This window comes from Anas acuta, chromosome 24, assembly GCF_963932015.1.
Source record: "Anas acuta chromosome 24, bAnaAcu1.1, whole genome shotgun sequence".
Lineage (NCBI taxonomy): Eukaryota > Metazoa > Chordata > Aves > Anseriformes > Anatidae > Anas > Anas acuta.
Genome location: NC_089002.1, coordinates 2,822,445 through 2,849,074, shown reverse-complemented (window position 1 = coordinate 2,849,074; position 26,630 = coordinate 2,822,445). Strand labels below are relative to the sequence as shown.

General features: G+C 44.8%; 1 protein-coding gene across 2 annotated transcripts; it reads left to right on the top strand.

The window, feature by feature from the left end:
- The first annotated feature begins 21 nt into the window (after positions 1–21).
- On the top strand, positions 22–26,040 carry SRPK1 (SRSF protein kinase 1). 2 transcript variants are annotated; one of them, XM_068660290.1, is made up of 16 exons: positions 22–178; positions 290–350; positions 11,347–11,465; positions 12,634–12,742; positions 13,091–13,178; positions 13,379–13,466; positions 14,939–15,045; positions 15,724–15,889; positions 16,928–16,953; positions 17,451–17,664; positions 17,933–18,361; positions 19,809–19,909; positions 20,836–20,943; positions 22,306–22,375; positions 22,811–22,903; positions 23,578–26,040. In XM_068660290.1, exons 1-16 carry the CDS (start codon positions 37–39, stop codon positions 23,760–23,762), a joined length of 2,106 nt encoding a protein of 701 aa, XP_068516391.1. In that variant the 5' UTR covers positions 22–36; the 3' UTR covers positions 23,763–26,040. The 2 variants fall into 2 exon arrangements, with proteins under 2 accessions (XP_068516391.1, XP_068516392.1); XM_068660291.1 differs by lacking the exons at positions 22–178; positions 290–350 and adding an exon at positions 7,381–8,057.
- Positions 26,041–26,630: the final 590 nt, after the last annotated feature.

The window sequence follows — 26,630 nt, the reverse complement described above, 5'->3', positions numbered from 1 at the left end:
AGCTCCTCGAGCCGGGGGGAGGAGCCGGCTGTGCCGATGGGCGGGGCTCTTCTCCGGCGGCGGCGGCGGCTGCGCGCGAAGCTCGGCGCATGCGCGGCGCGGCCCGGCGTGGCGCAGGGGGAGGCGGCGGCGCGCATGCGCGGGGGGCCCACGGGGCTGCCGGCCATGGAGCGGAAAGGTGCGGGCCGGGAGGGGACCCCCGAACCCCCCCCACCCCTCCCCTCCCCTCAGAACCCCCTCACGGCTCCCCCCCCGGTCCCCTCACGCCCCTCTCCCTCTCTCCCCGCAGTGCTGGCGCTGCAGGCTCGGAAGAAGCGGACCAAGGCCAAGAAGGAGAAGGCGCAGAGGAAGTGAGTGGGGGCCCGGCCTCCCCCCCCCGCCCCCAAACCCCCCCTCACGAGGCCTCCTCAGGGGGCTCCTGGGCGGGAAGGAGCGGTCGGAGCCCCCCCCCCCCCCCCCCCCCCCAGCCTCCCCCTCAGCACCGCCGGGTGGGGCCGTGACGGGAACAAGGCCCTGAGGGGGGGGTCTCGGCCTCCGGGGTGGGTCTCGGCCTCCAGGGGGGGTCTCGGGGTGTGTGGGGGGGTCTCGGTTCCTCCTCACGGGGAGCCCCCCCGGTGGTGGTTCCGTTGGGTGGGGGCCGGGCGGTAACGGAGCCCCTTGAGGGGCTTTGGGGGGGGGTCCGAGCCCCGGCTGGGGGCTGCAGGAGCCCGTCTGCCCCCCCCAGAGCAGCCCCGTAACCGCTGTTGGCAGGCACCGGGCTCCCTCTGCTCCCCTTCCCCCTTTTTCCAACTCTTACAGCAGGAGCCCAGCGCCTCGTTCGTTCCTTCTCTAACTTTGATGCTCTCCTGCGGCTCCCTTCCCACCGCAGGAATCTCGCAGGGCCCTCGGTGTGGTGAGCGGCTGGGTGCCGATAGGAGAAATTAAAGGATCTGCAGTAAACGCCAAACAATGGCTTCCAGCGGGCCGCCTGAAGTGCTGCATTCATCGCCGCTTACGGGTTCCTTCCCAGTCAGCGGTGATGTAAATCCCCGACCCGTTCTGTAAATGCCCTTTATTTCTGTAAGGATTCTGTTTACACTTGCCAGTGCACAAAGTGAGGCTTGGGGTGGGCAGGAGGTTCAGGGTGCCTTCCTTCAGACCCGTAACGCTTCCTTAGTCACTTCCTCTGACAAATCCGTGTCTTTTTGGAACTTTTTGGGTTGGTTTTATGTCCAGCAAAAGGTTTGGTTCTCAGGCAGGGCTCTGAGGGGTGGAGAGTGTTACTCTCAGCTCTCTGGGAGATGTGTGTTATATTTCCCCGCTGTTTTGTACGTTTTCTGGTATCTTTTGCAGATAACCTTAGCACAATTTTTGAAGAGCTTCTCCTTGATCTTTGTGTCCTAATTTCCCAATGAATAATCACGTGTTTGGTTTTCTTCTTGCCTACTTTAGTTTTTTTCTCTTGTCCAGCTGCAGACAACCAATGCTGGCTATGTTTGCAGTTGCAAGGACTGTTTACATGTTAATCGTGAAGCTGTTGAACGTTAGCTTCCAGTGCTGGCGTGTTTTTAATAAATAAATGAATGAATCCTCTTTAACCACATAGCTGGAGCAGGTCGTGTCCAGGACCGCTGCTTGATCTTGTCACTAACCTTGATGTGAGGGGAGAATTATGCTGTTCATAAAGTGCTGTGCTTACCTTCTGGAACTAGCTGCTTCAGCTCTGTTTGCCAGTGCTATTTATTCGATCCTACCTCAGAAGTTAAAGAAACTCCCAGGCACTTCATGCTTTATGTTGTACAATGCAAAAGGCCCAGCATCAGCCTCTGATTTGGAGGCCCGGCTGCAGAACCGTTATGCTATTTAAATACAAAGCTGCTCTGCTTAAATCTTCTAAAATAAGCTTAACTGCATGGTTGTAAGACTTTCTCCATAAAATCTAAACTTGAAGCCACGTGAAACGTCCTCTTAACGCACATTGTTCAATGGCAGTTGGTCAGGTCACTCGTCACTTTTCCTATATGGAACAGCTGATTTTAGAAGATTAGGATTGGCAAGAGTTAGGAGCTGCCTTGCGGGTAAGTAAAAATGCAAAGAATGTTCAGAAGGGATTTAAAGCAATTCAAAATTGTTTTCACTTTGGAGGTGAACTATACCTGCTTTGTGTTTTTGTTGTCAATCCAATCTGGCTAAAAACAAAGAAAAAAAACACTTAAAGTAATTGTGCATAGTATAAAACTAGCAAATTGTCTCTTTCATCATTCAGAAATGAAAATTGCAGCTATTTAGGTTCAGAGAAGAACAGGCTAAATTGCTTAAACAAAGTAAACCCCTGTAAATACTAATTGCAGTTCCATTTATAAGATTTTTTTTAATGGGAAGGTCAACAAAGTTCTTTGTTCTCTGTGAATCTTACTCTGCTCCTCTGTCTTCTTGTCCTACCTTTTTAAAAGCTTTATTTGATATCAGTGAAGGAGTGAGTATGTGTCCTAATGTTCTCTTCTACAGAAAGAGCTGGAAAAGCTTCTTGGTACTATGAAGGCATGAGGTACCCGTTTCTTCCTGCTCTGATAAGTTACCCCGAATCTTCTGGTCATCTGCAGGAATCACTAAACCAGCTGTTTCAGATCTCTGTTTAGGAAGCTCCTCCTAGCCTGATCGTCTGTCCTGCGTCTGCTGCTGCGGAGCTGGGAGGCTGCTGTGGCTGCGGACCTGTTGCCCTCCATTTCTGTGAGAGTGGAGGAGGAGGAGGGCAGGGAGAGTGGTAGCTGAACGGCTGGGGGGGACAAAAAGCAAACCTAAATAGAGAGATCTTGAGGTCTAACACTGCCTGTTGGGTCGCTTTGTGGCCTTGAGGGAGGCATTTATTTATTTTTCCTTCTCTCTTTTCCATCATAAAGGAAATAGAAATCATTTTGAACGATTTAAATTCTACAAAACGAGAGGCAAGTTTCTGTTTGGTCTTTATCGTATTATCAGTGTCAGGAAATGCACAGGTCAAAAAGCTCTAGTCCCTAATACAACGTGGGGAGTTTGGTATGTAGGCTACTGCAACATAGGCTGCTGCCAAAAGATAATGTTGCTGAAAGCTATCTGGAAAGTATGGGATATATTTTATTCTATATTTTATCATTTTGTGAGGTGGGAAGATCTCTGGCACTATCAGGTGATTCTCAAACTTCAAAAAAGCCCCTCTTTGGTTTTCTTTTTTTTTTTTTTTTTAATGAGCTTGTAAGCTTCAGTTTTTTTCTTACTAATTTTTTCTTAAGTTTAACCATAAACTTGTCGAGCAGCTGGATCAGATGAGGTGAATTCAAGTGGTTGTTTTTGCTTGATTGCCAAAAATCCGGAATACTTCTGCATTTCTTATTTTGAGGCAATTACCCCTCAGAGCTGAGCAGATGCCTTAGGTGTAGTGTTTGCAGTGGTGCTTGGGGAAGCGGGGAGCTGCGCGGTGCTCTCCTGGGGACAGTTCTGGTGCTGCTTTTCCTCCCGTGACTTCTGGGGAGCTGAAAACACCATTCCTGCATTGTGGTGTGCTGTGAGCTGTGCTGGTTTTGCAGAAGGGTGCAACGGGTGTGCCGAGTGCTCTGGCTTTCATCAGCCACAAGGTGGCTGCTGCTGTGCAGGGCTGGTAGCACGGAGCACGTGTGGCTGTAACAGGCTCGTGGTGCTCCAGGAAGCAGCGTGGGCTAGCAGGAGTTTTTCTGAAGGCTTGGTTTTTGGAGACACCCTCTGGGTACTGTGTGGGTGGGAACGTTGCCTTGAGTTGGCTCTGGTGCAGGTGGAAGGGCTGGTAACTGGCTGAAGCGGTGCTGGCACATGCATTTGGGTAGTTTCATTTCAAAGTGTCCTTTCGTGTGCTCTGAGCCTCGTGCTGTGTGAATGACAGCCCAGTAAGTGGGGAAGATGAGGGATTTGATACCAAATCATGCTTCTGTTTGACCTGAAATGCAAATATGGATGCATTTTCCTAATGGCTCTGACTTATAATGGAATTAGGCACTTGTGACTACTAATATTTTACTTCTGGTCTGTGGCTGTTTTTTGTCTGCATTTTCACAAGCGCTCCATGATCAAGCTGTTCTTTGTCCTGGAAAAAACAATCCAGGTTACTTCTGCGATTAGGACCCAGGGCTTAAAAACCAGGCTAAAAAATAACTGTCCAGATTCAAAGCACACAGACAAGAAACAGAGCAAGTAGTTGCATATTATATCTCACTTTTCCTGAAATGAAGGAAATAAGTATATTATTAGAACTAGGCTACGAGTCTGTCTGCTGTCTAGTTAATTGGGTATTTCATCAAGCCTAGTGTCCTGCTTTTGCAGTGACTTCTGTTCCAGGAAAAGTTGACCTAGTCGTGCACAAAACCAGTTGTGTGTGTAGGGAGTGAGGGGATTGAGCTGAGCGAGCCTCTGAGCAGAACGTTTTATTGCTGTGAGCACGAATAACTACGAAGGTAAAGGTAGCCATACAGCTGTAATGTGTGATGTGTTCTGAGAAAGGTGCATGGTTGCAGTGCTTTGTTCCCATCTGGAGTGCGCTGATGAATTTGTTTGGCCCTTATGGGCTTTGTCGAGTGGGAGATGTTTTTTCGCAGGGCTTTAAATAATTCTTCAAGCTCCCTTTGCTGCTGGAGGGAGAGCAGTGGCAGAGTTCAGCTGGTACAGTGCCACCATCCTGATCCCTCTCCCTCTTCCAAACTGGGTGCAATAATCAGCATCTTCCAGAAGATGTTTACAATTATCTGCAATCTCCTGGCCAGACTCTTGTCATGCAGTGAAGCCTCGCATCTTTCTTCCTCTGCAACTGAAGACCAGTAGAATTGCTAGATGAAGACAGATGGGGAAGTTGGTAATCTTTCTGTCTTTACACTCTTTCCAGTTTATTATTGCATTTCTTGCTCGTACCACCTCCTTGCTGTCTTTGGAGAGCCCTGGAGTTCTGACAGCCCGCTTCAGTTCCTCTTCAGCTTGCTTCTTGAAGACTTTGCCTGGGATCGGGATCTCGGGTTGTTTTCCTCGCTTGTCTTTCATAATTAATACCAGGGCCGCATCTTTTGTAAGTATTTTGAACGTACATCGAGAGCCAGAACTTGATGCCTCGCCCACAAGGTTTTTCATTCAAATCCAGAAGTGATGATCAGACTTCAGCGTGACAGGCCGTAACGTAAGCTCTGCTGGTTTCCATGGAAGTCCCCGGTTTGTGTAGCTGGGAGAGCAGACGCTTCTCCAAACAGCTCGTTAAGTGCTTCTGTGGGGGAGTAGCTGTGGGGAGCAAGAAACTTAATTGCCTCTGTTATTTGTACATTGGTGGCATTGTCATGTGAAATTCATTATTACTTACCTTCCAACTGAACTCCCACTGATCTGCTAAACAGAAGTATGTTCCGGTACCTCTGCATTCAGTTCTTTGGGAACGAAGTGTTCCCAGACTGGTCCTGGAGGTTCTCAGCAGTGATCCACGATCGTTGCTTCGATTTCCAGCTCTAGCTCTGGAGCGACTGACCTGCAGCAGCAAGCACGGCAGATCCGCCGCCCTGGCAGCGACTGACAGTTCTTTATTCAGAAAAATAGGGGTGGGAGAATGAATGAATTGCACGTAATTACTAATTAACGGGGGTTATAGGCTCGTAGCTCCCCCACAACAGATGCTTCTCCCAGACTCCCTCAAATACTTAGAAAATTGAGTAGAAGGGGTAAGGTGCATACAAGCAGGGAAGTACTTCTGCAGTACAGACCTGAGTTCATACTCAGAGTTTGGGTTTAGACAGTGGCAGTGTTTATTAAACACGAGGTTTGCTTGCAGATCTCCTTCAGGTAAGCCCGTTGGAGGCTGGCAGCAGCAGCAGTCGTTGCTCTGCCTCGATGTGCCTTAACACAACCCTGGGATTGGGGCACACCGAGGAACAGCAATGAGATGCAGTCTGCGAGCTGCTCCCCTTACAGACACACAGTCTTGATGCACAGGTGTGAGAACTGGGGAGAGATTTTAAATGTAGGCTTTTTACCATGCCATATGGAGCTTCAGGTCTTTTTTTTTTTTTTTTTTCCCCCTAATGAAAACAAGGAACCCCTGACAGCACTTGAAGCAAGGTGGGGCAAGGCACGGCTCTACAGCCATGGAAGTCTGTGAGTGGGTGGTTACAGTGGAAAGGGTGTTACGGGGCTTTTATCCATGTCCTACGGGGTGAGCTGGGTTGCTCATCACTTTAAATTTCACCAATGAATTATGTTTAAGGATGCAGGTTTAATGTAATTCCTCCCAAAGAAGGAATGACAACTTTTAGTGCTGCCGGCGGTGTAAAAATCACTTAGGAAAGCGATCGCCCTTGGCTTCCTACAGACAGGCTTCAGACCTCCCATTACCAAGGGCACGGCGATGTGAAGTGAAGGACTAAGGAAAGCATTTTGCCTTTGCTCGTATGTGAGGATGGTGGGTGTGCCAAAAGTGATTTGGACTAAGCGTGTTTGCTGACTCCCTTCAAAGCAGGTAGAAATGTAGCACACGTTTCCAGTGTTTTAAGGACAAGGGAAGAGCCTTTTGAAGAAGAAGTCACTTGCTGGCCTCGAATAGGAGAACCAAACATCTCTCCCAAACGTTTTGGTACGTAAGTTACTGGCATGGAGGAAACAAGCTCCGAGTTGTGGCAGTGAAGCTGTGGGGGCACTGCTGGTGCTGAGCAGTATGAACAGCCCTGCATTTCCCTGCATTTCCCTGCTTGCCTCTTTTTTCTGTGCTCACCCGCAGGACGTGCTCCCACCACTTTGGCTATTTGAGCCTGCTTCAGAGCAAACCTGCAAGAGCACACACCTCGTGTGACCAGGGCTTCTTAATGTGCCTTTACCTTACTTCTAGTGGGCAGGCCAGCTAAGTGATCCCACGGGAGACAGACACGGGAATACAAACAAGTTTTTTCTCAACTCCCTGAATGCCTTTGTAAGGAGTGAATGATTGAAGCCTTGGTTCCTCCACGTGGCTGCTCTGTCCCCGCTGTGCATGGCAGGGGCAAGTGGAGTTGTTGAGCAACAAATGGAGTGAACGAGGAGCAAAATGGTGTCTGCAGTGGAAAACCCGCATGTTGCTAACTCCTTCCAGCATGAAGAGCTTTGGTAGCTCTTAATGCAGCGAGCTTCTCAGTTATGGAGTCAGCTGAATCCAACTCCTTGAAGCTCTCGGTGTCGAACTGCAGAGGCAGCCTCCGAGCGCCTTTTGCTCGCAGCCATCCCTTCCTAGCACAGTCTCTAAATTATTACTCGCTAGTGTCGCCTTGCTGCTGACCTGCTTCCCCATGGCTTACACAAACGAGCAGGCCGAACAGGCCCAGGAGATGGCCAGGAGATCGCTGCATCATCTGAGGAAGATGAGAGGCGACTGCTGCTGCGCAGACTGCTCGCTTCTCTTTACTTCTTAAGATCTGGTGGAGGTTAGACTCTTTCTTCAACTTTTTTTGCTGCTTTTAACCGTAAAGGATACGTTTTTCTTGTAACCCCGGATGGGAGAGGCTTGGAATTACTTCAGAAAAGGCATTTTTTCTTTGAACGCCCTTGCTCTCCCGTGTGATCGTACCGGCACCCCTGTATCAAAGGGGCTGGGCTGCCGGCAATTACCAGCAGCTCCATCCCGGCTTTGAATCCGCTGAGCCACCGCATAGGCAAATAAAACCGGCTTGTGCAGGAAGATGAAATGAAGGATCTGAGCGAATCTCTGCGTTTCATTAGAGGGAAGATCGAGGCAGGTAAACATCAAGAGGAGGAGACGAAATCTCTTTTACGCCCGGCCCCCCCGCCGCACCAAATTTGCAGGAGGGACCGGCTGAGAGCAAACCCCCAGCCGTGCTGCGAGGCCCTTTACCTGCAATGCAGTGCTGGGCAGCTGCAGCTAGGTGGTGGAGGCAGAGCCCTCGCCTCCCTCGCACAAAGCTCCGCTGCGCTCGGGGAGAAGCAGCCCCTCCACCCGCCCTCCATGTCCCCTCTCCTCCCCGGCAGCGTGGCCCCTGAGCTTTGATGGCTCTTTCCAAAACGATTGGGCTGGCTCCGGGAATATCTTTATCCATGGGAGGCCGCGCTTCATGCAGGTAGGTTCCCCTCTTGGCTTTTTTTTTTTTTTGTCTGGTGACTTGCAGTTCTTTGGGCAGTCCTGAGAGAATAAGGACTTTTTTTTTGGGGGGGGGTCCCCAAATTCACAGGAATTTTAGGGAATTCCTGTGAATTCCCTAAAAGAGCTGGCATTTTGCCCTAGCATTGCTGTTCGGTCTCCTTCGGTAAAATGCTGCTTTGTAGTTGTGGAAAAAACTGCAAATCCGGTGAATTCTGATGATGAATCAGTGCATCCACGGAGCAAAAGTAAAAGGCGATCGAAGTGTTTTCAGGTAGAACAGGGGTGGTTTTTAAAAAGTACCCTAATCCACTAGATTTTTTTTTTTAATGTAAACCATTAACCATTTTTTCCCGAAGGCTTTTTATGTTTGTTTTGCAATGTTGCTGCAACCGCTGTCGCCTTTACATACCGGGTAGGGATTTTTTGCTGCCCGTAGCAGCCTTTTGTGCCTGTTGGAGAGCTGCCTGTGGGAGGGATGCAGGCAGCTGAGGGCTGTGGGTTTGTGCATCAGTTTTTCTTTGGGGTTAACACTGATCTGCACCGCTCGAGACTGCTTTAATCCCCATCTGCAGTTGGTGTGGCCACTGGGGGAAGGAGGCGGTGGGATGGTATCGGGTGAATTTGCACAGGAAGGCAGCAAACGAGAGAGTCTGGAGGTGATTTCATGAAGCAAACAGCACTGTAGGAAGGGATGTGACCTGAATACAGCTCTGTCTCCCATATTATAACCTATTATACCAACCAGTGCACCACAGGACTCGTCCCAGCTCCCCAGGACAGGCTGAGATGGGGCTGCAGGCGGTGTCGTGCCTCGCCAGCCCCATCTGCAAGGGGGCAGAAAGCTTCTGAGTGGCTGGGTTTGAGTGCTTCCAGCACCTTCTTCCTTCATGCGTGAAATTCCCCTTATTGAGACGCACCGGGGCCGCAGGATAGCGTGCTGGTTCTGTGCACATCACTGGGTTGGGAGATGAATCTGCTTTTGAGTCCGTCCTGATGTGCTGCGTCTTGCATGGCTACAGAAATCTGGAAGCAGCACCGGGGAGAATTACTCCTTGCTGCTTGTGCCACGGGTGTGGCTGCTGGGCTTCAATTCTCCTTAAATTCTCTATCTGGTTCCTTGCTCTGGGTCTCCTTGCCCTATTTTATTTATAGGGTCTGATAGGTCTCAGCATCCCCATTTCTGGGGACAGCGTGACTGTAGTTTGCGTGTCTCCATAGGAATGCAGCACTTTTAAAGTACATTTCTGGCCTCCAAGACTTGTTTCCAGTTTCTCTTACCCCCAATTCATAATTCCGTGGCTCACAAGGGGAAGAAAGATTTACTTACAAGCCACCTTGGGGCTGGATCAGGCTCTGGGGTAGCTGATAAATGTCTCGTTAGCCTGGCAGCAGTGGAAGGTCTGTCTGTCTGGCGGTCCCTTGTCGTTCAGGACCATGACCCTGCATTGCTCATCCATTCCTGAATTCCCAAACCAGGGCTTGGTTGCTCTGACAGCAGACCAAAAGGAAACGCTGGGCAGCGTGCTTGTGGCAGGGATGACGTGGTGGTGCATCTTTGATGTCATGAACCTCAGTCCCTTGTTGTAAACAGCTGCAAATTTCGTCACGATCAGATCGAAAAGGGTGATTCTTCCTTTCGTGCTTTGCAGGTATGGCATATACACATAGATCTAATGTGCAGAAATTAATTAATACGAGATTTTAGCAGATTGCGCATGTAGTAGGTAAATGCTGAATGTGCATTCTGTTGCATGACCACTGCAAAATGAAATACTACATCTCTCATAACTGAAGGTCAGTTGGCACAGCCAGGGTACGACGCCTGACTCCAGGGCAGGAGCTATGAAAGCTGCATCCCAAAGCCCACGTACAGCAGCGTATCCCCTGGTGTAAGCAGTGGCTGTTTCAGCAGTTAAACCTTGGAGCTAAATGAGTTGCATTTGAAGTAGGGTGGTGGGAAGCCTGAGTTACATCTGCTGCTTCCCTGGAACAATAGCTTCAGTACAGGAAACTTCCACGAATTCACAGTGACAAGCTCATTGTAAAGAATGTTATCTGGTGCTCGTACGTCACTGCTGTAAAGAAATAAATCCTGGTACCCACCTCTTTGGACAACTCCAGCTTTTTTTTTTTTTAATGTTGTACTTCTAGGAAAAGAAAGCTTGATGTTGGTGTGCAATTCTTGGCCATTGAACCTTGCCAATACAAATGAGCTACAGGCATTGTTTTCATTACAAATGCTTTCTACAAAAGGATATTGAAAATTAAACTTTGTAGGGAATTGACCGTTCCCGACAAGGCTTTGTGAAGTGAATGCCGCCTCTATTTCTGTATTGCTGTGTTATAAACCATTATAAACATGTTATAAACCATTGGGCTGGCTGCGAGCTGCGTGCTGTTGAGAAGGAATTGGGGCACGGTGGGGATAGCAGCAGTGGGTTTTAGCTCGGGGATCTCAGTGCCCAGGTACGAGGGCACTGCAGTGGCCTTTGCCAATGAGATCTTCGGGTGCAGGAGCTGAGCTGCCCTTTGGTGTAAAGTTAGACACAAAATGAGTGGTTTTATTTATGAATGGAGGAGTAGAAAAAAAAATACCCCTCGGTGCCTGATCTCAATCCCTTTCCAGTCTCAAGCTCTCAGGAGGATCTGCAGAACATCTCTGTGCTCCTGCTCTGCACAGTTGAGAGCTGCAGCAAACCTTTAGCGAGGAGATGAGCTCGAGTTTGTGATTTTTAGAGTTCTGAAGTGTTCGAAAAAGGATTGTTAAATGGTCATTTCATGTCTAGAGGATGAGGGCGAAAGGCACAAGTTCTAAAACGAGTTAATTCTTAGTCCTTTGGAAAAAATAAATAAATAGAGGGTTAGCCTTAAATAGCATTCACCAGCATGTAAATCTTTAGGGTTGGTGAGATGGCATCTCATAATCTTAATTTGCTGTAGAAAAATCTCACTGACTAAAGGGCTGAGAAGGAGATAAGAGACTAACACTTTCATGGAATCACCAAGCTGATTATAACTCACCATTTTGTCTGGACTTTCTTCTTATTCTGCTATAAAAGTGAATCCAGGACCTTAAATTGCATTTCTCAATAGTGTATGAAAAGCTGTTCATATCCACCTTAGGATTAAAAGCATGTAAGTGAAAACCAGTTTATCTGACGGCTGAGTGAGGAGTGCATCTCCTCCGTTATCGGCGATCCCTTCTATATAATGTAAGCTACGGAATTGCAGTGTAACGTGTGTGAGATTTAACTGTTCTCTTTCAGACCCGACACTCAGCACCGGGGCCCTGCTGCTCACACCGAGAATGATCTTCCAGAGCAAGAGGAGGAAATCCTGGGATCAGATGATGATGAACAAGAGGATCCAAATGATTACTGTAAAGGTGAGAACTCACCCGTTTGGGGTGTAGGTTTTTCAGTGTAATGGAGACATTCCTTAGTTTTCCTACCTGCTGTTTTTGGTTTTGTTTTTTTTAAATTGTATGAAGATAATCACATCTCTCAAGCTAACCTGAAACAGAGAAACTGTTCTCCAAGGTAGCCTCTGTCAGTCAAGACTTGAGTTGGAGAGTTGTTTTCAGTGCATGTTTAATGCCTTTAGCTTCTTCTCTGTGGCAGAAGACTTTCAAAATCAGTAAAAGCAGACAGTCATTTTTCTGATTGGGGGGGGATGTGGAATTAATTCCACTTTCAACTAAACTTCAAATTATTCACTCTTTCCTTTTAAAAGTCATCATCTTAGTAACCATGCTTCAGATAATTTTGTGTTTGCAAATACAGAGCAAATGGAAAGATCAGAGTGTATAATTCAATACCAAAAGGGTCAGGCTTATTCTTTTTAACATAGCAAATTAAGTAGCTGGAATGCTGGTCATGCAAATTCAACTGAGCAGTTAGAACTGCTGTTCTTCTGTTTGTTCTGTTTTCTGCAAGGGATGGGAAAGAACTAGCATCTTTCTCTGGCTTTTCAGGTGTTCATGTTTCAGCCATGGAATCTTCCTGCATAGTCCCCAGCTGAGAGATGCTAGGAGTACACAGCTTTCCTATTTTCAGTTGTGAAGTTAAATGTCAGTGTGCCTTTCAGGCAGGAAAGCAGTTGCAAATGGAAGCTCTGTTGGGATCTTGGCTGGAGTGCTCTCACTTGATGGGGAAGTAGCACTCAATAGCAGTGCTGATACTCAGACCATTCATAAGCAGCATTTTCCAAAGGTTGTTAGCCTGGTGAACTTCAGGTGCTTTCACTGAAGAAATTTTTTTGTGATGCTGCAGCAATGATCTACATTGAAAAGGAGAAGTCAGACGTTTTAGCTCAGTTACATTAAAAAGACACTTTTCAATTAAATAAAGAGCTCTTCACAGCTCTTCCTCTAATATATTATACACTTCTTTGGGCAAAATCCAATTAGAGAACCATTTGCATTTGTTTATATGATAAAGTATTTAAACACATCAAATAAGTCTGCCTCGAGTTGTGATGCTCGTTCCCCATAACCTGTTCTTCAGCACTTGCGTGCTCTCTTGCTATATCAACGTCCCACTGTTTTTTTCTAGGTGGTTATCACCTTGTGAAAATAGGGGATCTCTTCAACGGGCGATACCACGTGATTCGGAAGCTGGGATGGGGCCACTTCTCCACTGTCTGGCTGGCCTGGGACATCCAGTAAGTCTTTATGTCTTAGCCAGCGTTTCTGGCAGGAAGCCCCAGGCTTGCACAAACGTGCATCTGTTTGTGTTTAGATAAAAACAAAATGTGCCTGTCTATATCCTAATGCAGAAGTTTCTTTTTGATATTGTTCATTGTTATTAGTTCATTTTGAGAGACATGACTAGCATGCTTTATAGAAAGAGGCCCAAGTCATCGTAGTCTTCACAAGAGTGCTTAAACCTTGTTTTTCCATGATTTTGTAAATAATTCTCTTGCATACGAGAGCTACTCACTGCGATCCTGGAGAATAACTTCTGTGTATGAGTGCTAACAGTCTCCAATTTATTTACCATGCGTGCATAGAGGGAAGAGATTCGTGGCAATGAAAGTGGTGAAGAGTGCAGAGCACTACACAGAGACAGCACTGGATGAAATCAAGTTGCTAAAATCGGTGAGTGCATGAGAGCAAGGCTCAATTTAATTTGCTTTTGGGAGTTCAGATTAGTCAGATGCTTGATCTCTATGGATTATGTGGCAGTAAATATTTTGGGTAAGAACCTCACACTATTGCAGTAGATCTGCTGTTCAAAACATATTCTTGTCTAGTAATTACCTTAAGGCACGCAAAACTAACCCTCTTTTTCTCTGCAGGTCCGCAACAGTGATCCAAATGATCCCAATAAAGAGAGAGTTGTTCAGTTATTAGATGACTTCAAGATTTCAGGAGTTAATGGCTCTCGTATCCTTTTTTTAGAAGAAAGGCATAGAGGTGGGAGCTCTCTAGGTAGCCATCACATCAGGGGCTGGTAAATGTTGCCTCAGCATCTCTTTCACTGCCCAAGGAGTCCTGCTGTGAAATCATTGCCCCTTGTACGCCTTAGAGCTGCCTGCAGAGCTCGAAGCTGTAATGACCACTGAGCCTGACGTAATATGCATAAGTCACCGAGACAGAGCTGCTTAGTCATGCTTCCAACCTAAGAGCTGCTGGCGTGGCTACAGCTCAGTTCTGAATCAGGGTCGAGGTAATGTCCAAGGTACCTTTTGTGGCAAGAGTGCCTATCTGTCTCAACCCTTTAGTTTTGCAGGCAGCCTCGTAATAACTCCTTGTTTAAGTAAAGCATTACAAAATGCCAGGGTCAGTAATTAAAAATAGCAAGCACGTATGCGGTCTGTAACTTGATAAGGTGGTTTTCTAGCTAGGGTAGCATCTTACCTTGGCCTTTACCAAGGTATATATACCAAGAGGTATAAAGTGTATTGCTTTGAAAAATCTCCTGCAGGTCTGTGAATAACCTTCTAGTAGGCAGTTGTTTGTGGGAAGTTGTAATAATGCATCCTTAAAATTTGCAAGTTAGCCTTTTTTTTTCCATCTTTCAGCTTTGCAGCGTCTCGAACATTATTTCAGTGAGAACTACCAGGCTGCAGGTTATAAACTTTCTAAAGTTCTTTGAAAATAAGTAGCCACGTAACATATTTCCTCAACTTTTTTTCCAGAACCTAGCACTGAGTAAATGTTGACTTGAGGTATTTCTCTCACTTGAGAAACGCATGCATGCTTCCTGCAAGTGTAGAAGAAAATTAGTACAATAAAATCGTAGAAGGGTGGCTTTTAAAGCAAAAGCACAATACTGAATGTGTCAGTAGTGACTGTAGCTCTTGGAGATCTTATAGACAAATAATGTAAATATTATTGGAGTCCAGGCTTGTAAAAAGTTTGTTTTGCTGGTAAAGAGGCAGGGTGGAGGAAGTAATTTAATTGTTCTGAGGATGACTTATGAAATGGAAATGTGATTATATTTTCAGGTACTGCTGGTACAGAGAGATCCGGCATTGAGTTTTGCCTGGGGCAAGAGTTTAAACAGTTCCAAAGCTTACATTGTTGGCTTGAAGCTGCTTCAATACTAGCAGGAAATACTAATGCATGGTTGCTTGTGTAGCTGGCTTCCACCCAAAGCAGGAGATTGCTACTGCTGCTTTAGGACCATTGTTGTAACCAGCTCTGTCCTTCTGTATTTTAGGTTTTGGGTAAAGCACTGATGTGTATAATGGGATGGTGCTGTTAAGGAGTGCAGCTGCTCTGAGCTGTGTCAGAAGGATGAGAGTTTGTTAATGTAGAAACGATTGGTATGGACTTGTTTTGATCCCTAGTCCTGGGAATTGAGGGCTCCTTGGGTCAGGATGTCTGTTTTTTTTTCCTTGACTTAGTTCCAGATATCTGTATGGTGTTTGAAGTTCTAGGGCATCATCTACTGAAGTGGATCATCAAGTCAAATTACCAGGGGCTTCCACTCCCTTGTGTCAAAAAGATCATTAAACAGGTACATTCTGGTTCTGACTGCACTGTTCCCCTTGACCCACTGAGAACTCTGTCATAGTGGGGCAAAAATTTTCAGAAGAAAACAAAAGTTAAAAACAATAATATCTCTCTCATGCAACAAAGGCGTTCTTCAGCTATTTCCCTTCTCTCCTGCAAAAACCTCCTGCTACAGGTACATGTTTTCTGTCACTTAAACCCTGATGGGAGGCCAGCTTTGCTTTTACCCTCTTCTTACCCTCACAAGTGCAAGTAATTCTTCCTTTAAATTGTCACAGTAAGTACAGTGCTTAATGATGGGAAAAGCAAGAGAAACCTGTTCCTCCTACTGGCTGGTTGCCTAAGAAGAAACATCTTTCTATGTGTGAGGTAAAGGGGAGGAGGAAAGTATGATTTTATTGTGGAGTATTAGAATCTGATTTTCAACTGCAGTAATTTAGGTTATGAGGAACTATTTTAACTTCATACTTAGAAATCTTTATTCAGATCTGTGTTTTCTGGAAGTCTAATAACCACTGGTCACATCAGCACTAATGTTGAGTGTTCTGAAACAAAAATCTCCTTGAGGTTTGCTAACCATCATGGGCAGCTGCTGAACTCTGATTTTGCAAATTCAGTCAGCTTTTGGTTCTAGAGATCCTTGCCTTTTCTAATAGTTGATTATCTTCTCTCTCATCTGCAGGTTCTTCAGGGGCTGGATTACTTGCACACGAAGTGTAGGATCATTCATACAGATATTAAACCTGAAAACATTCTTCTGTGTGTGAATGACCAGTATATCCGCAGGCTGGCTGCAGAAGCAACAGAGTGGCAGAGATCTGGGGCTCCCCCACCATCTGGCTCTGCAGGTGCTTTTTTCATAAAAGTTGGTGCTGTTCCCCCAGTCCTCCTTACCCCCTAAATCATAACCAATTTCAGTAGGGAAAACTTCCAAATTCAATACGGTGGAACAATAATGCAAGTAACACTTGCAAAAGCCAAAACTAAGTTGTGAAGTTAGTCATTTTACCTCAAAGATACTCAGGAGGTTATCCTCAGGAGGGAGGATACATTCATGCTGACAGCTGCTGTTAATGCAGGTCTTTTTTTTAATTTGTCTGGAATAGATAAGGTGGTAGGATAGTCAGTCTTGTATAGACTGACACTGCATAAAAGCTAACACGCTCAAAATACCCCTAGAGTAAAAAATATAGTGAGGTCATTCTTGCACTGTCTACAAAAGTTTCTCCTTTCATTGCATGAAGCTGGAAAAATGCATTTGGGGAAGTTCTCAACAAGGTGATTTATATGTTAGAGCTGCCAGTTCGCAGAAGTCAGAAAACTTTTAATAGAAACAGCTTCCTTGACGTGCTGACGTTCCTGAAGAGCTGAGGGCAAAATTTCAGTTGTTACTCTTGAGAATATCCATCTGTACCTGTGGGTACTTCTCAAAAACTACAGCAGTGCAGATTGGAATGCTCTGTCAGTCTTAATTTTAGAACATCAGCATTTAGCTGAGCCTGTTGCAACATAGCTTGTCTGGGTTAGGTTAGGAAAACTCCCTTAGATTTGGTATTTTAATGTTTTGGTTTGCATTTTCTTTTCGGTAAGATGCATAATATGTGTAGCAAATGAAGCTGCATGACAGGAAGTGTAAGTCTTCAGTATCAGTCAAGCAGGTCTGCGATCTGTAACTTTAATAATGCATTTACTCATTTAATGTTTTCTCAGTTTAATTCTTGCTGTACTTTCATAGAGGAATAAACATTTAAAATACCATTTGCTGATTGATACCTTTAAAGTGCTGTTACCAGATCACCTAGGAAAAAGCTTACCTTAAGATAAGAATCCAGTTGCAGTCTTTGACTATAAACATACTGATTTCCTGATCTCACTTTCCCTTTCAGTGAGCACTGCACCACAGCCAAAACCAGTAAGTGTAACAGCTTTCATGTGTAAGTATCTGTCAGTTTCTAAGTAGCACCAGCATTGTCTCATAATCCAGTTGGCATTAAGGAAAATCAGCCTTATAATGAGATCAGAAGGAAAAGCATGATTTGTGTGTGTTGTAGACAAAAAGCACCGGGTTGGGTGCTGTCTTGGAAATGTAGGTAGGTCTGTCTCAAATATATCACCATCAAGTAAATCTCTTTGGTGGTTTTGAGGTCTGTTGTGAAGATGACTGCCTGTAGAGTCCGGGATCCCTCGTTTGGAGAGTGCTGTTGGTTTCTCAGGACATAAATGCAGTGAGAAGAACAGACAACTGATCCGAAAACCTTAGTATTTGCTTTGTGTCTGGGAGGAGAACTGTCTCCAGAGTTTTCATTCCAGACTGCTTTCTCAGATCTAGAAAAAAGTAAAGCTTGGCTTACTTTAGATTTATTGAAATATGAGATACTAAGTCAAATTTCCCTGCTTGCTTCTGTGTAGGCTGACAAAATGTCAAAGAATAAGAAAAAGAAGTTGAAAAAGAAGCAGAAACGTCAGGCTGAGCTGTTAGAGAAGCGAATGCAAGAAATAGAGGAAATGGAGAAGGAAGCAAGCCCTGGGCAGACACGTCCTGAAGAGGAGGAGGAAGCTCAGAGCCCTCTAGAAATGCTCATAAAAGTTAGCCCACCAGATGAAGATGCTGGCAAAAAGACAGGTACGGACCTAAAGTACTGCTGGCATAGCACAGCTGTGTTCTTTCACTCAGTGCCATGAGTAGAGTGGGCATTTGTAGGAGAGGTGGCTGTTGTTTAACATTTGCATTGCATTCTGCTCATGTAAAGAAGCTGGAAAACTTACTTTACAAACTAAATGAACGATTGTGTACAGTTCTATTTTGAGACCCATGTATTTCTGAGGCCTTCTTGAACAGCTTCAGCTATTACTTTGTTTAGACACACTCTTCTCTTTCTCCGCTCTTGCAGCTGAAGTCATTGTGCACGAGCAGTCTATTCTAATGGAAGGCAGCGTGGAAAAATGTGTAACAGAAATAAATTGCAATGGGGTGATACAAATGACGGACTTCCCAGACTCTGGCAACCAAGGGTCTGTGCGACTCGAGGATGACCTTCACAATGCCAATAACTGTGGTGATCACCCTCACACCCAGAAGAAGGAGAACTTCCATAGTTGTAATTACAGTCAGCGAAATGGTGACACGGAGAACAGGCCTCAAGCAACAATGTCGGACTCGTTCGTGCCCTTAGTTGCAGAGGATTCCATGGTGTGTCAGCCTACGTCCAGCGAGCAGCAATCATTCAACGAGCAGGAGATCAGCCATTTGCAAGAAAGCATCCGGACAGAGATCCCTTCGGAGGATGAGAACGAGAATAATAGCCCATCAGATAACAAAGGTACAAGAGGAGCTGTGTGAGGAAGGGCTCCTTTCTCCTCGATGTGGGGGAGCTGTGTTACAACACTTCATCAGAATATTAATAGAAACCTCCATTTTGGAGGCTGAAGTGATCAGAACCACCTGTTTGAACCTTTTCCTGCCAGGGGTAATTTACCTGACAGTCCTACCCTGAGACATTTTGCTGTTTGTACCTTCCAGTTGCAGCTGTACATTAATTTTGACTATCAAATGCGTAAGTGCTTCCGCTTCAGTATACTGATAAACACGACAAATGTACTTATGCATTTGTTTTTCATTATAGGAACATTCCCTTCTTTATATCAGCTATTGCTACAGTTAGGAGCTTAAATCTACAAATTGAAGCTTAAATCTACAAACTGTCGCTGGTTGTTACATTATGGGATCAGTAGCTAAGTGTGTTCTGATTGTTCTGTTCATGCTGTGGAGTAAAAGCTAACTGCTCTCGGTTACTTGAGATGAGTAAATGGTTTCCCAGAACTGGAAATGCAAGCAGGCTGAAACAGTTTATACAGCGTAGGGGAAAAAGAACACTTCAATAATTCTGTTTGAATGTGATTTGTTTGGGGGCGTGTGTGGGAGCTGCAAAGCTTGTAGGATTAGAAGATACGATACCAGGTAATGTACTGCAGTTAAAAACAAACAACCTGGAATGTGTTTAAAAACCTGAATCAATTGCTAGATCTGTTTTTGTATCCTTGAGTCAGGGTCAGATCAAGTATATCTGCTTGGAGGAGGAGGCAGAAGCTCACATTTGTAATTCTCTTTTAAATTTTTCTGTAGCGTTTTCTTGGCAGAGCGCTGCTAGGGAATTGTGTGAAAACGCAGCAAGTGAAACTTAGACTTTGAAATTTGGACAGTGTTTGGTTGGATGCCCCTGCTAGATAACTAAGTGTGTTTGCTTCTTGCAACTCTCTCCCAAATTGCTTTTCGAGAGCTACAGCTGGATGTAATTTAGTGACTTAATATTTTTGCTCTCCACCACATCCATTGAGGTTTTTCCCAATATATACTTTAGCTCTTGTAACTGTCTGTGTTGCTGCAGTGACTGATGGCTGTGTCAAGAAGATGCTATTCTCTGCGGACTCCTGTCCTTCAAGGATTTAGCAAGACTTCTTAAGGGTTGAGAGGCTTGTTTAACTTCTGGCAGTGCCCTTACTTAAAAAACCTGTCTTGATACAGACAGCCTTTAGGTCCGTGCTGGAAAACAGTCACTCTTGCATATATTTTCTTGCCCTTCTGCTTAATGGTGGTGACTTTTGGCCATAGATTGAGGCTGACTTTTGTACCGCAGGCTTTGGAGAGGGAAAAGTTCAGATCTGAAAGCAAAATCTTTTCCTGGGTGGGGATAGGGCTGTAGGATTTGGATGACAGATGGTAGTACTGTCCACGTAGCTTTAATCAGCTGTTGTACATGTTGCCTCTAGGAAAATCGACTGCTGGGAATTTCCTTCTTAATCCTCTTGAGCCCAAGAATGCAGATAAGCTTAAAGTGAAGATAGCCGACCTAGGAAATGCCTGCTGGGTGGTAAGTTTAAAACCTTTTTACATTGACAGTTTAAACCTGCTAATTCATTTGCGGTATGCCGAGATTGAAAAGAATCCATAAAATAGATTCTGTTTTATGCCTGCTTGTGAGAGCTGTGATAATTCAAAACCATTGGTGGGGGAAAGAGAAGCAGGGAACAGGGATACAAAGAAAGAAGTTGTCCTATAAAGGCAGACTTCAGCCTGTGTTTTGGGTGCCTCCGGTCATTAGATTACTTCTTAATAGGCCTTTGAACAGTGTCGCATCTAATGTGTAGAAATCTGCATATGTGAAACTTCTGAGGGAGTCTGCAGCTCCTCTGGAGGAAGTTGAAAAGAATTGCTCTGTGCCTAGTTGTGCAGTTTATTAGCTTGTCAAACCATCTCACTGGATTTGCAAGCACATGAAAGAGACTCATAAATGGTTTTATTCTTTGATGATTGCCCTGTGCTGCTTTTAAGTGTTTCACATTTCAAATGGGAGAAATGTCTATTTTATATGGCTTTTAAAGTGGCAAAATAATTGAGATCTTACAGGAAAGGAAAGCTTCAAACTTGGGTCACTGGCAGGCTTGCAGCATCTGGCAAGGCTGCTGTCCCTGTGTTGCTTTACCTGCCTCCATGTCACTGAATCACGGCCTCTCTATCACGATCTGATAGGAGAGGGTGCAAACTCTGAAACTGTCTTCCCTATTCTGCCTCTTTGGTTTTGCTTTCTTCTAAATTGCCAGACTTAAGGAGTGTCTCGTGTAGACAGTTTAAACCGTGCTTGTAGGAATATCAGGAAATATTTAACAGGGATGTAAAATTCAGATGAAGTGTGATGGAAAGGAGCTCTGATCTGCTCTGGCCTTCCAGGTTATTGATTTTTTTTTTTTCCCCTTTAAACCATTTCCAACCGTGCAGTAAAACATTTGTTCTGTTTAGCACAAGCACTTCACTGAAGACATCCAGACAAGACAGTACCGATCCCTGGAGGTGTTGATAGGATCGGGGTACAACACCCCTGCTGACATCTGGAGCACAGCGTGTATGGTGAGTGGTGTCATCCAGGGGATTTCAGACCCATGCTCTGGAGCATTTTGGGAAGAACTCATGTGCTGTGCACTCTGGGCTGCTGAATCACTAGCCAAGTCTGGAAAAAGAAAGAAGGAAAAAAGCTGCTAGTAACAAAAAAACCCACCCATCAGTCTTTCAGCCAACATCCAGACTTGTGAAATACCATGTTTCCATACCAAAATTGGTTTATTTTTTCCTTCTGCATGTAGCTTTTCCCTTGAAAGTCAGGATTTTGCTGTACAACACCAGCAGATTTCAATAACAACTACACTTTAATGTCATTCTTTGGAAAAACAAGGCAATTATGCAATTCTGAAACAGTCTTCATATAAAGAGCCTTTTTTGCTGCATTCAGTCTTCTTTCACAGATGTCTTTAGTATCATTTCATATTTTAATCTCATGCATCCTCTGCACGTTTGGAGTCATAGTCTGAGTAATGCTGAGACAAGGCTGAAGCTGTTCCTGTGATAGCTGGCAAACGTAGTGATTTAAAAAAAAAATAAATCTAGTCAGTTACTGCGTGTGCCTCTTCGGTGTCTCCATTCTGTGTTTTCTACAAATTACAGCTTGGGTTTTATATTTTAAGCTTGGAAAATATTGAGCGAAGTCCTTTTCGCTGTCTTGGAAAATACTCTGTGATTTTGATGGATGTGGTAAACATGGAATGCAGTTAGGGGCATGTTGTCTCTGCAGGACGTGGGGCCAAAATTATTACAGTGGTTACTCCGAGTGCCTAATTCAATAGTTTTTCTACAGCAGTCCTTACAGAAAACGAAGAATACAGAAGGTCAGAGGTACTGTTAAGTGAATATGTGAAGGATAAATGTGTCATGGAATTCAGGAGTGGTCGGTGGAAATGAATGCCAGGTTTTTTCCTTGTTTCAAACATGTTTTTCACATCTATAGATGAATGTTCAGAGATGAACTGTTTGAAAGATGTCGTTCTAACATAGGAAGTTTTAGGGAGGGAAAGCTTTGTAAAAATATCTGTAGAGTTTGGACATCATTTTGTAGAATGATCTGGAGGCAAAAGAGAAGCTAAGCATGGGAAAAGCCTTTATTTTGTACAATTTCACACAAGCTTACTGTAGTACAGTGCGATCCAAAATTTGTTATAGATGTGCCTATGATGTTTTTAATGCAGTTACTAAAATGTTACGAAGTAATTGCTCATTTTAAGATGGTAATGCAATACTAGAATTTCCCAGCTTAATTCTTTTGACCACTTTGCTTCTGGCCAGCATGCTTCTGGCAGAGTTGTGCAGAATCAACCTGCAGTGCTTCTGACAATGTGTGAAGTGCATTAAAGTGATATAATATGCTTGTTTCTGTTTCAGGCCTTTGAATTAGCAACAGGAGACTATCTGTTTGAGCCTCATTCTGGAGAAGATTACTCACGGGATGAAGGTACGTTTAAGTCTTTTTTTTTTTTTTAAATGGGACACGGAAGGCAGTGGATCCTCCTTCAGAAAGAGCTTTCTCTTGTGAGATGGCAATGTAAAGGCCCATTGCAAAAAGATGATTTACCCAAGTTACTGATGTTAAGGGACAGCTGTGCTTAACTCTTTGCAGTTCTTGTTCTGGTGTTCACTGTTCCTTTAACCACTGGATTCTTTACCTTCTCAAACTGATCATCCCTGCAAAATTCCCTTTTTTTTTTCCCCCACCATACCTCTTGACTTTTTGTCCTTGCTTGTTGTAATCTGGTTTCAAGTGCATCCCAAAGTGATTTCTGAAGGAGGTAGTGTCTTTGTCTTTAACATTCCAGGGAAGGAAACTGGGGTATATATAGAGAAAGTCTTGTGTGGATGTCATATTGTCTTCTCTTTTGAAAAAATGCAGATCACATTGCTTTGATCATAGAACTTCTGGGGAAAATACCTCGCAAGCTCATTTTAGCAGGAAAATATTCCAAGGAATTTTTCACCAAAAAAGGTAAAAGGAAATTCAGAAAATGTCACTTACCCCCTTGCCCCACACCCGAAATACACAGGAATGCCTTGCTGGAAATCTTAGTCTTTCCTTTGTTTTATGAAAGGCTTTCTCTGTAAAAAAAAAAAAAAAAAAAAAAAAAAAAAAAAAAAAAAAAAAAAACAAAAAACCTGCAGTATAATTACTGAAAGAAGGGACACATTTTACCTTGTTGCTAATCTTAAAGCCCTAAGTAGCCCAGAAGAAATTCTTGGCTTAGTTAATGCTTTTTTAAAAATAATAAATAATAATAATAAAAGAATCAACTTCTGTTAGTAGCGTTTAGCTTCTTCCAGCAGTGCTGCATGTATAACATGTATTCCAGTCAGTGGCACAATGTTTATCTGTCATGTCAAATTGTAGAATTGGTGATTTAATAAAGTTAAAGAATATTTGCTGATCAGAAATAGCAGAAAGGAAAAAAAAAAAAGTGCATGTCTTGAACAATCTTCAAAAGCAGATAGCAAAGTGGTTTTAGTATCATTTTTTTCTTCAGCATGCTCCACAATTGCATCTTCCCTATGCTCGAGTAATTGGAAGAGTTTTTGAATTCGGTCTGTGCTGTTAGCTGCTTGGCATGTTCTGCAAGTCGTGGCTGTAGCACGGCTGAAGTGAAACCTCTTTGTCTTGGCTTTCAGGTGATCTGAAGCACATCACCAAACTGAAGCCCTGGGGCCTTTTTGAAGTCTTGGTGGAAAAATACGAGTGGTCCCAAGAGGAGGCAGCTGCCTTCACAGACTTCTTACTACCAATGCTGGAGCTGATCCCAGAGAAAAGAGCGACGGCAGCAGAGTGTCTCAGGCACCCCTGGCTTAACTCCTAGAGGCTTCGACCCAATGCCACAGCACTACACTCCGGTTTACAGCATAGCATACACACACCCAGCTGCCCCTTCCCAGAGCCGTTTTTTCCCTTGATCATTTTCCGTGTGAAGTTCTTCCTTCAAGGCTTCCAAGATTTTAGATAAATCTAACCCGTTCCGCTGAGTTTGCTTGTGTGACTCAATGGGGGCTCTCCTCAGCCAGTGGTGTCGGCTGTTTTTTTGGGCTTCGCCAAAGACTAACTAGAACATGAAGCTTTCCCTGAGTCTCCTCACTGATACGCACCGTCTGTTACAGATGAGAGCTCACCGGTGCTCAGATGTGCTCCGTTAGCTAAATTTCAGGGGGCTGTGAAGATCTGAACTCATCCTCATCTCACTGACTCAGGAGTCCATTCCCCGCTGTTCACCCAGTAGCTAACGATGGGGTGAGAGGTAACAGATGGCACCGAGGTGGTGTTTGCTCCTTGTAGAGCAAAGACCTCAAAATCCTTCATCATCTTCTAGGTGTCTGCTGTATTCTTTGTTTTCCAGTCACATAATTTTTCTTTAGTTCTAGCTGCTTAATATTTAAATCTAGATATTTTTTTTTAGTATCATTTGCTTCTTCCTCTGAAGTGCCCTCTCCCTTTTCTTTTTCCCTTTCTGTGTCCAGCTAGTCAGAATAGCTTCTGAATTCAGTGATGCTTTCTCCTTGTTCTCTTAACACCTGAGTCTGTTACTAAAAGGTGACAAGGAAAATGAGCAGAAGCTGGAACTGACCGAACGCACAACCCTCAGCATCATGATGGGTGCACCCTCTGGCTGCAGAGAGGTGGCCTTGTTGCAGGCAACTTCTAACGTTTTAGTGAGCTGTAAATTTTTTTGGTTTTTATCCCTTTCTGGCACTTTTTTTTGCCTTGCTTGACGTGGTTGCTGTACCATTGACAGATTGGCTTTCACTGATGCAGTGTATTCTCTCTCAATTTTTGACCATTCGCTTTTTTTCCAAGAAAGGGCAGCAGCATCTGTATCCCAGCCACACTATAGCTGCTGGCTTAAGAACTCAATGCTTGAAAGTAAAGGTTTCCTTTAATTTGCTTCAGGTGCTGGCCTTCAGAAATAACCTTCAGAAATAACTTCCCAGGATGGGATTGCCTTTTATTTTCTGGGGCATCAGCACAAGGAGAGGTGGAAGAGAATTCCACATCAATACTGGTTTAGCTGTTTCTAGAGTTCCCCTAACTAAAGATGCCCTGTGGGGTTTCTCTGTCACCTTCTCAGAGGAGGCTGGATGTAATAATTGAGTGGGTTAATTTTTAAAGTTAAATCACTGTGGCGTTTGGTAGTTCTACGATGGCTTCTTCGAGCCTCGCCCCTCCTGTTCCAGACGCAGCGTATCCTACTCTCGAGCAACATTTGGCAGTGTTGAGACTTCAGAGGCACATCTTTACCCTGGACCAAACTGGCCTTTGGATTCGTGGCAGCTCTCAGAGCATAGAAGTTGCCGTGCCGGAGGCCACGCAGATGCTATTCGAGACGCTTCCATTGCCAAAGCTGCCAAGACCACTGTTAACGTCACTGTGTGTGTGTGTGTTGGAAATTCAGGTTAATGAGAATTTATTCATAAACCATGGAGTCGTTTAATCCACTTACAGAGTTCCTCCAGCCCAGTGCCTGGCTGGGCTAATTAACGCAAATCATGCTGCATGTTCTTGTAGGGGTAGGTCAGGTTCTCTATGCATATAATCTAGAATTAAAGGAAGGTAACGTACCAAATGAGTTTGGGACTGCCAATCTGACTTTTTTTTTTTTTTTCCTCTTTTCACCTGGAGTTTTTCCAGCTGCGTGTTACTTCAATCTCTGTTACAGGAGGACTGCAGACAGGACTGGATTCCAAAATCCCCATTGTCCACGTACTGTGAAGTTACATTGGCAGGGCAAACGATTTCTGTTGTCTTGAAAGGTCACCCCGTCTCGTGTACTTCAGGCTGGCTGCTCAAAGAACTCTTCCTAGAAGGGGTTTGCACACTTGGAGAGCCCCTTCCTGTCCTTCCCTTCCCCCTGCCACCCCTGTCCAGAGGAGGATGTTGTTTTTTTTTTTACCGTGGGAGCCAAGGCAGGAGCCAGCTCGTGAGTTGAAGACCTGCAGAAGCAGCTGTCGGGATTCAGTCTTGTACCGTGTGCTCGTTCACCTGGGGTTTGTTAATTTTCCAAATTGCCGTAAAGTGCTCACACTAAAGGATTTGTACTTGCTGTGTCAGTCTAAAACCTGAAGGAAAATACATTTTTATTCTTTCTACTTGGGTGCTTTGTCTTTTTTCTTTGTGAAAGCCATACAATAAACAGATTATTTAATAACTAAGCCCTACTCCTCATGTTCCCTCTGTAGGTCTGTTTTTCCTCAGCTCGTGGCCCTTGGGTTCGATTTTCTTTGCTAGTTAGCACTGGGTTTGGATTCTCTGGGGCGAGACTGTTTGATAGTGTAGGTAAAGATTTTTGATTGAATTGTAACCCATTTTTAAAGGGGGAAGAAGCCGATAGCAGGGTGACTGCTGAAGTTCTGCTGTGCTAAAAGCTGCTGGGTTTAATTCTGCCACACACGGTGTCATCTCTGCTCTCTTCCCTAGCAAGGTCTCTTAACAAAACCTTCCCAACCGCTTCGTTAGGGGGAGGTGTAATGCTGGAAGGCGGCTGTGAGAACCAAACTGACTTCTGTGCTGCAGGAACCAGCAAATTCCAGCAAGCAGGACTGAAAAATGTTCCCCAGGTTGGTCGGTCCTGCCTCCCGACCAGGTGAGTGAGGTCCTGGGGCCGGGTGGGAGGGCGTGCTGCCCTGAGCAGGCAAAGGCTGCGGGGTGGGGGCTGCTGGATGGGATGTGAAATTAGGGC

Coding starts and splice junctions, on each gene's coding strand:
- SRPK1 (XM_068660290.1), top strand. CDS start 37: ATGGGCGGGGCTCTTCTCCGGCGGCGGCGGCGGCTGCGCGCGAAGCTC. Junction 17,665..17,932: donor AGATGCTGGCAAAAAGACAG/GTACGGACCTAA, acceptor CCGCTCTTGCAG/CTGAAGTCATTGTGCACGAG. Junction 20,944..22,305: donor TCTGGAGCACAGCGTGTATG/GTGAGTGGTGTC, acceptor TTTCTGTTTCAG/GCCTTTGAATTAGCAACAGG.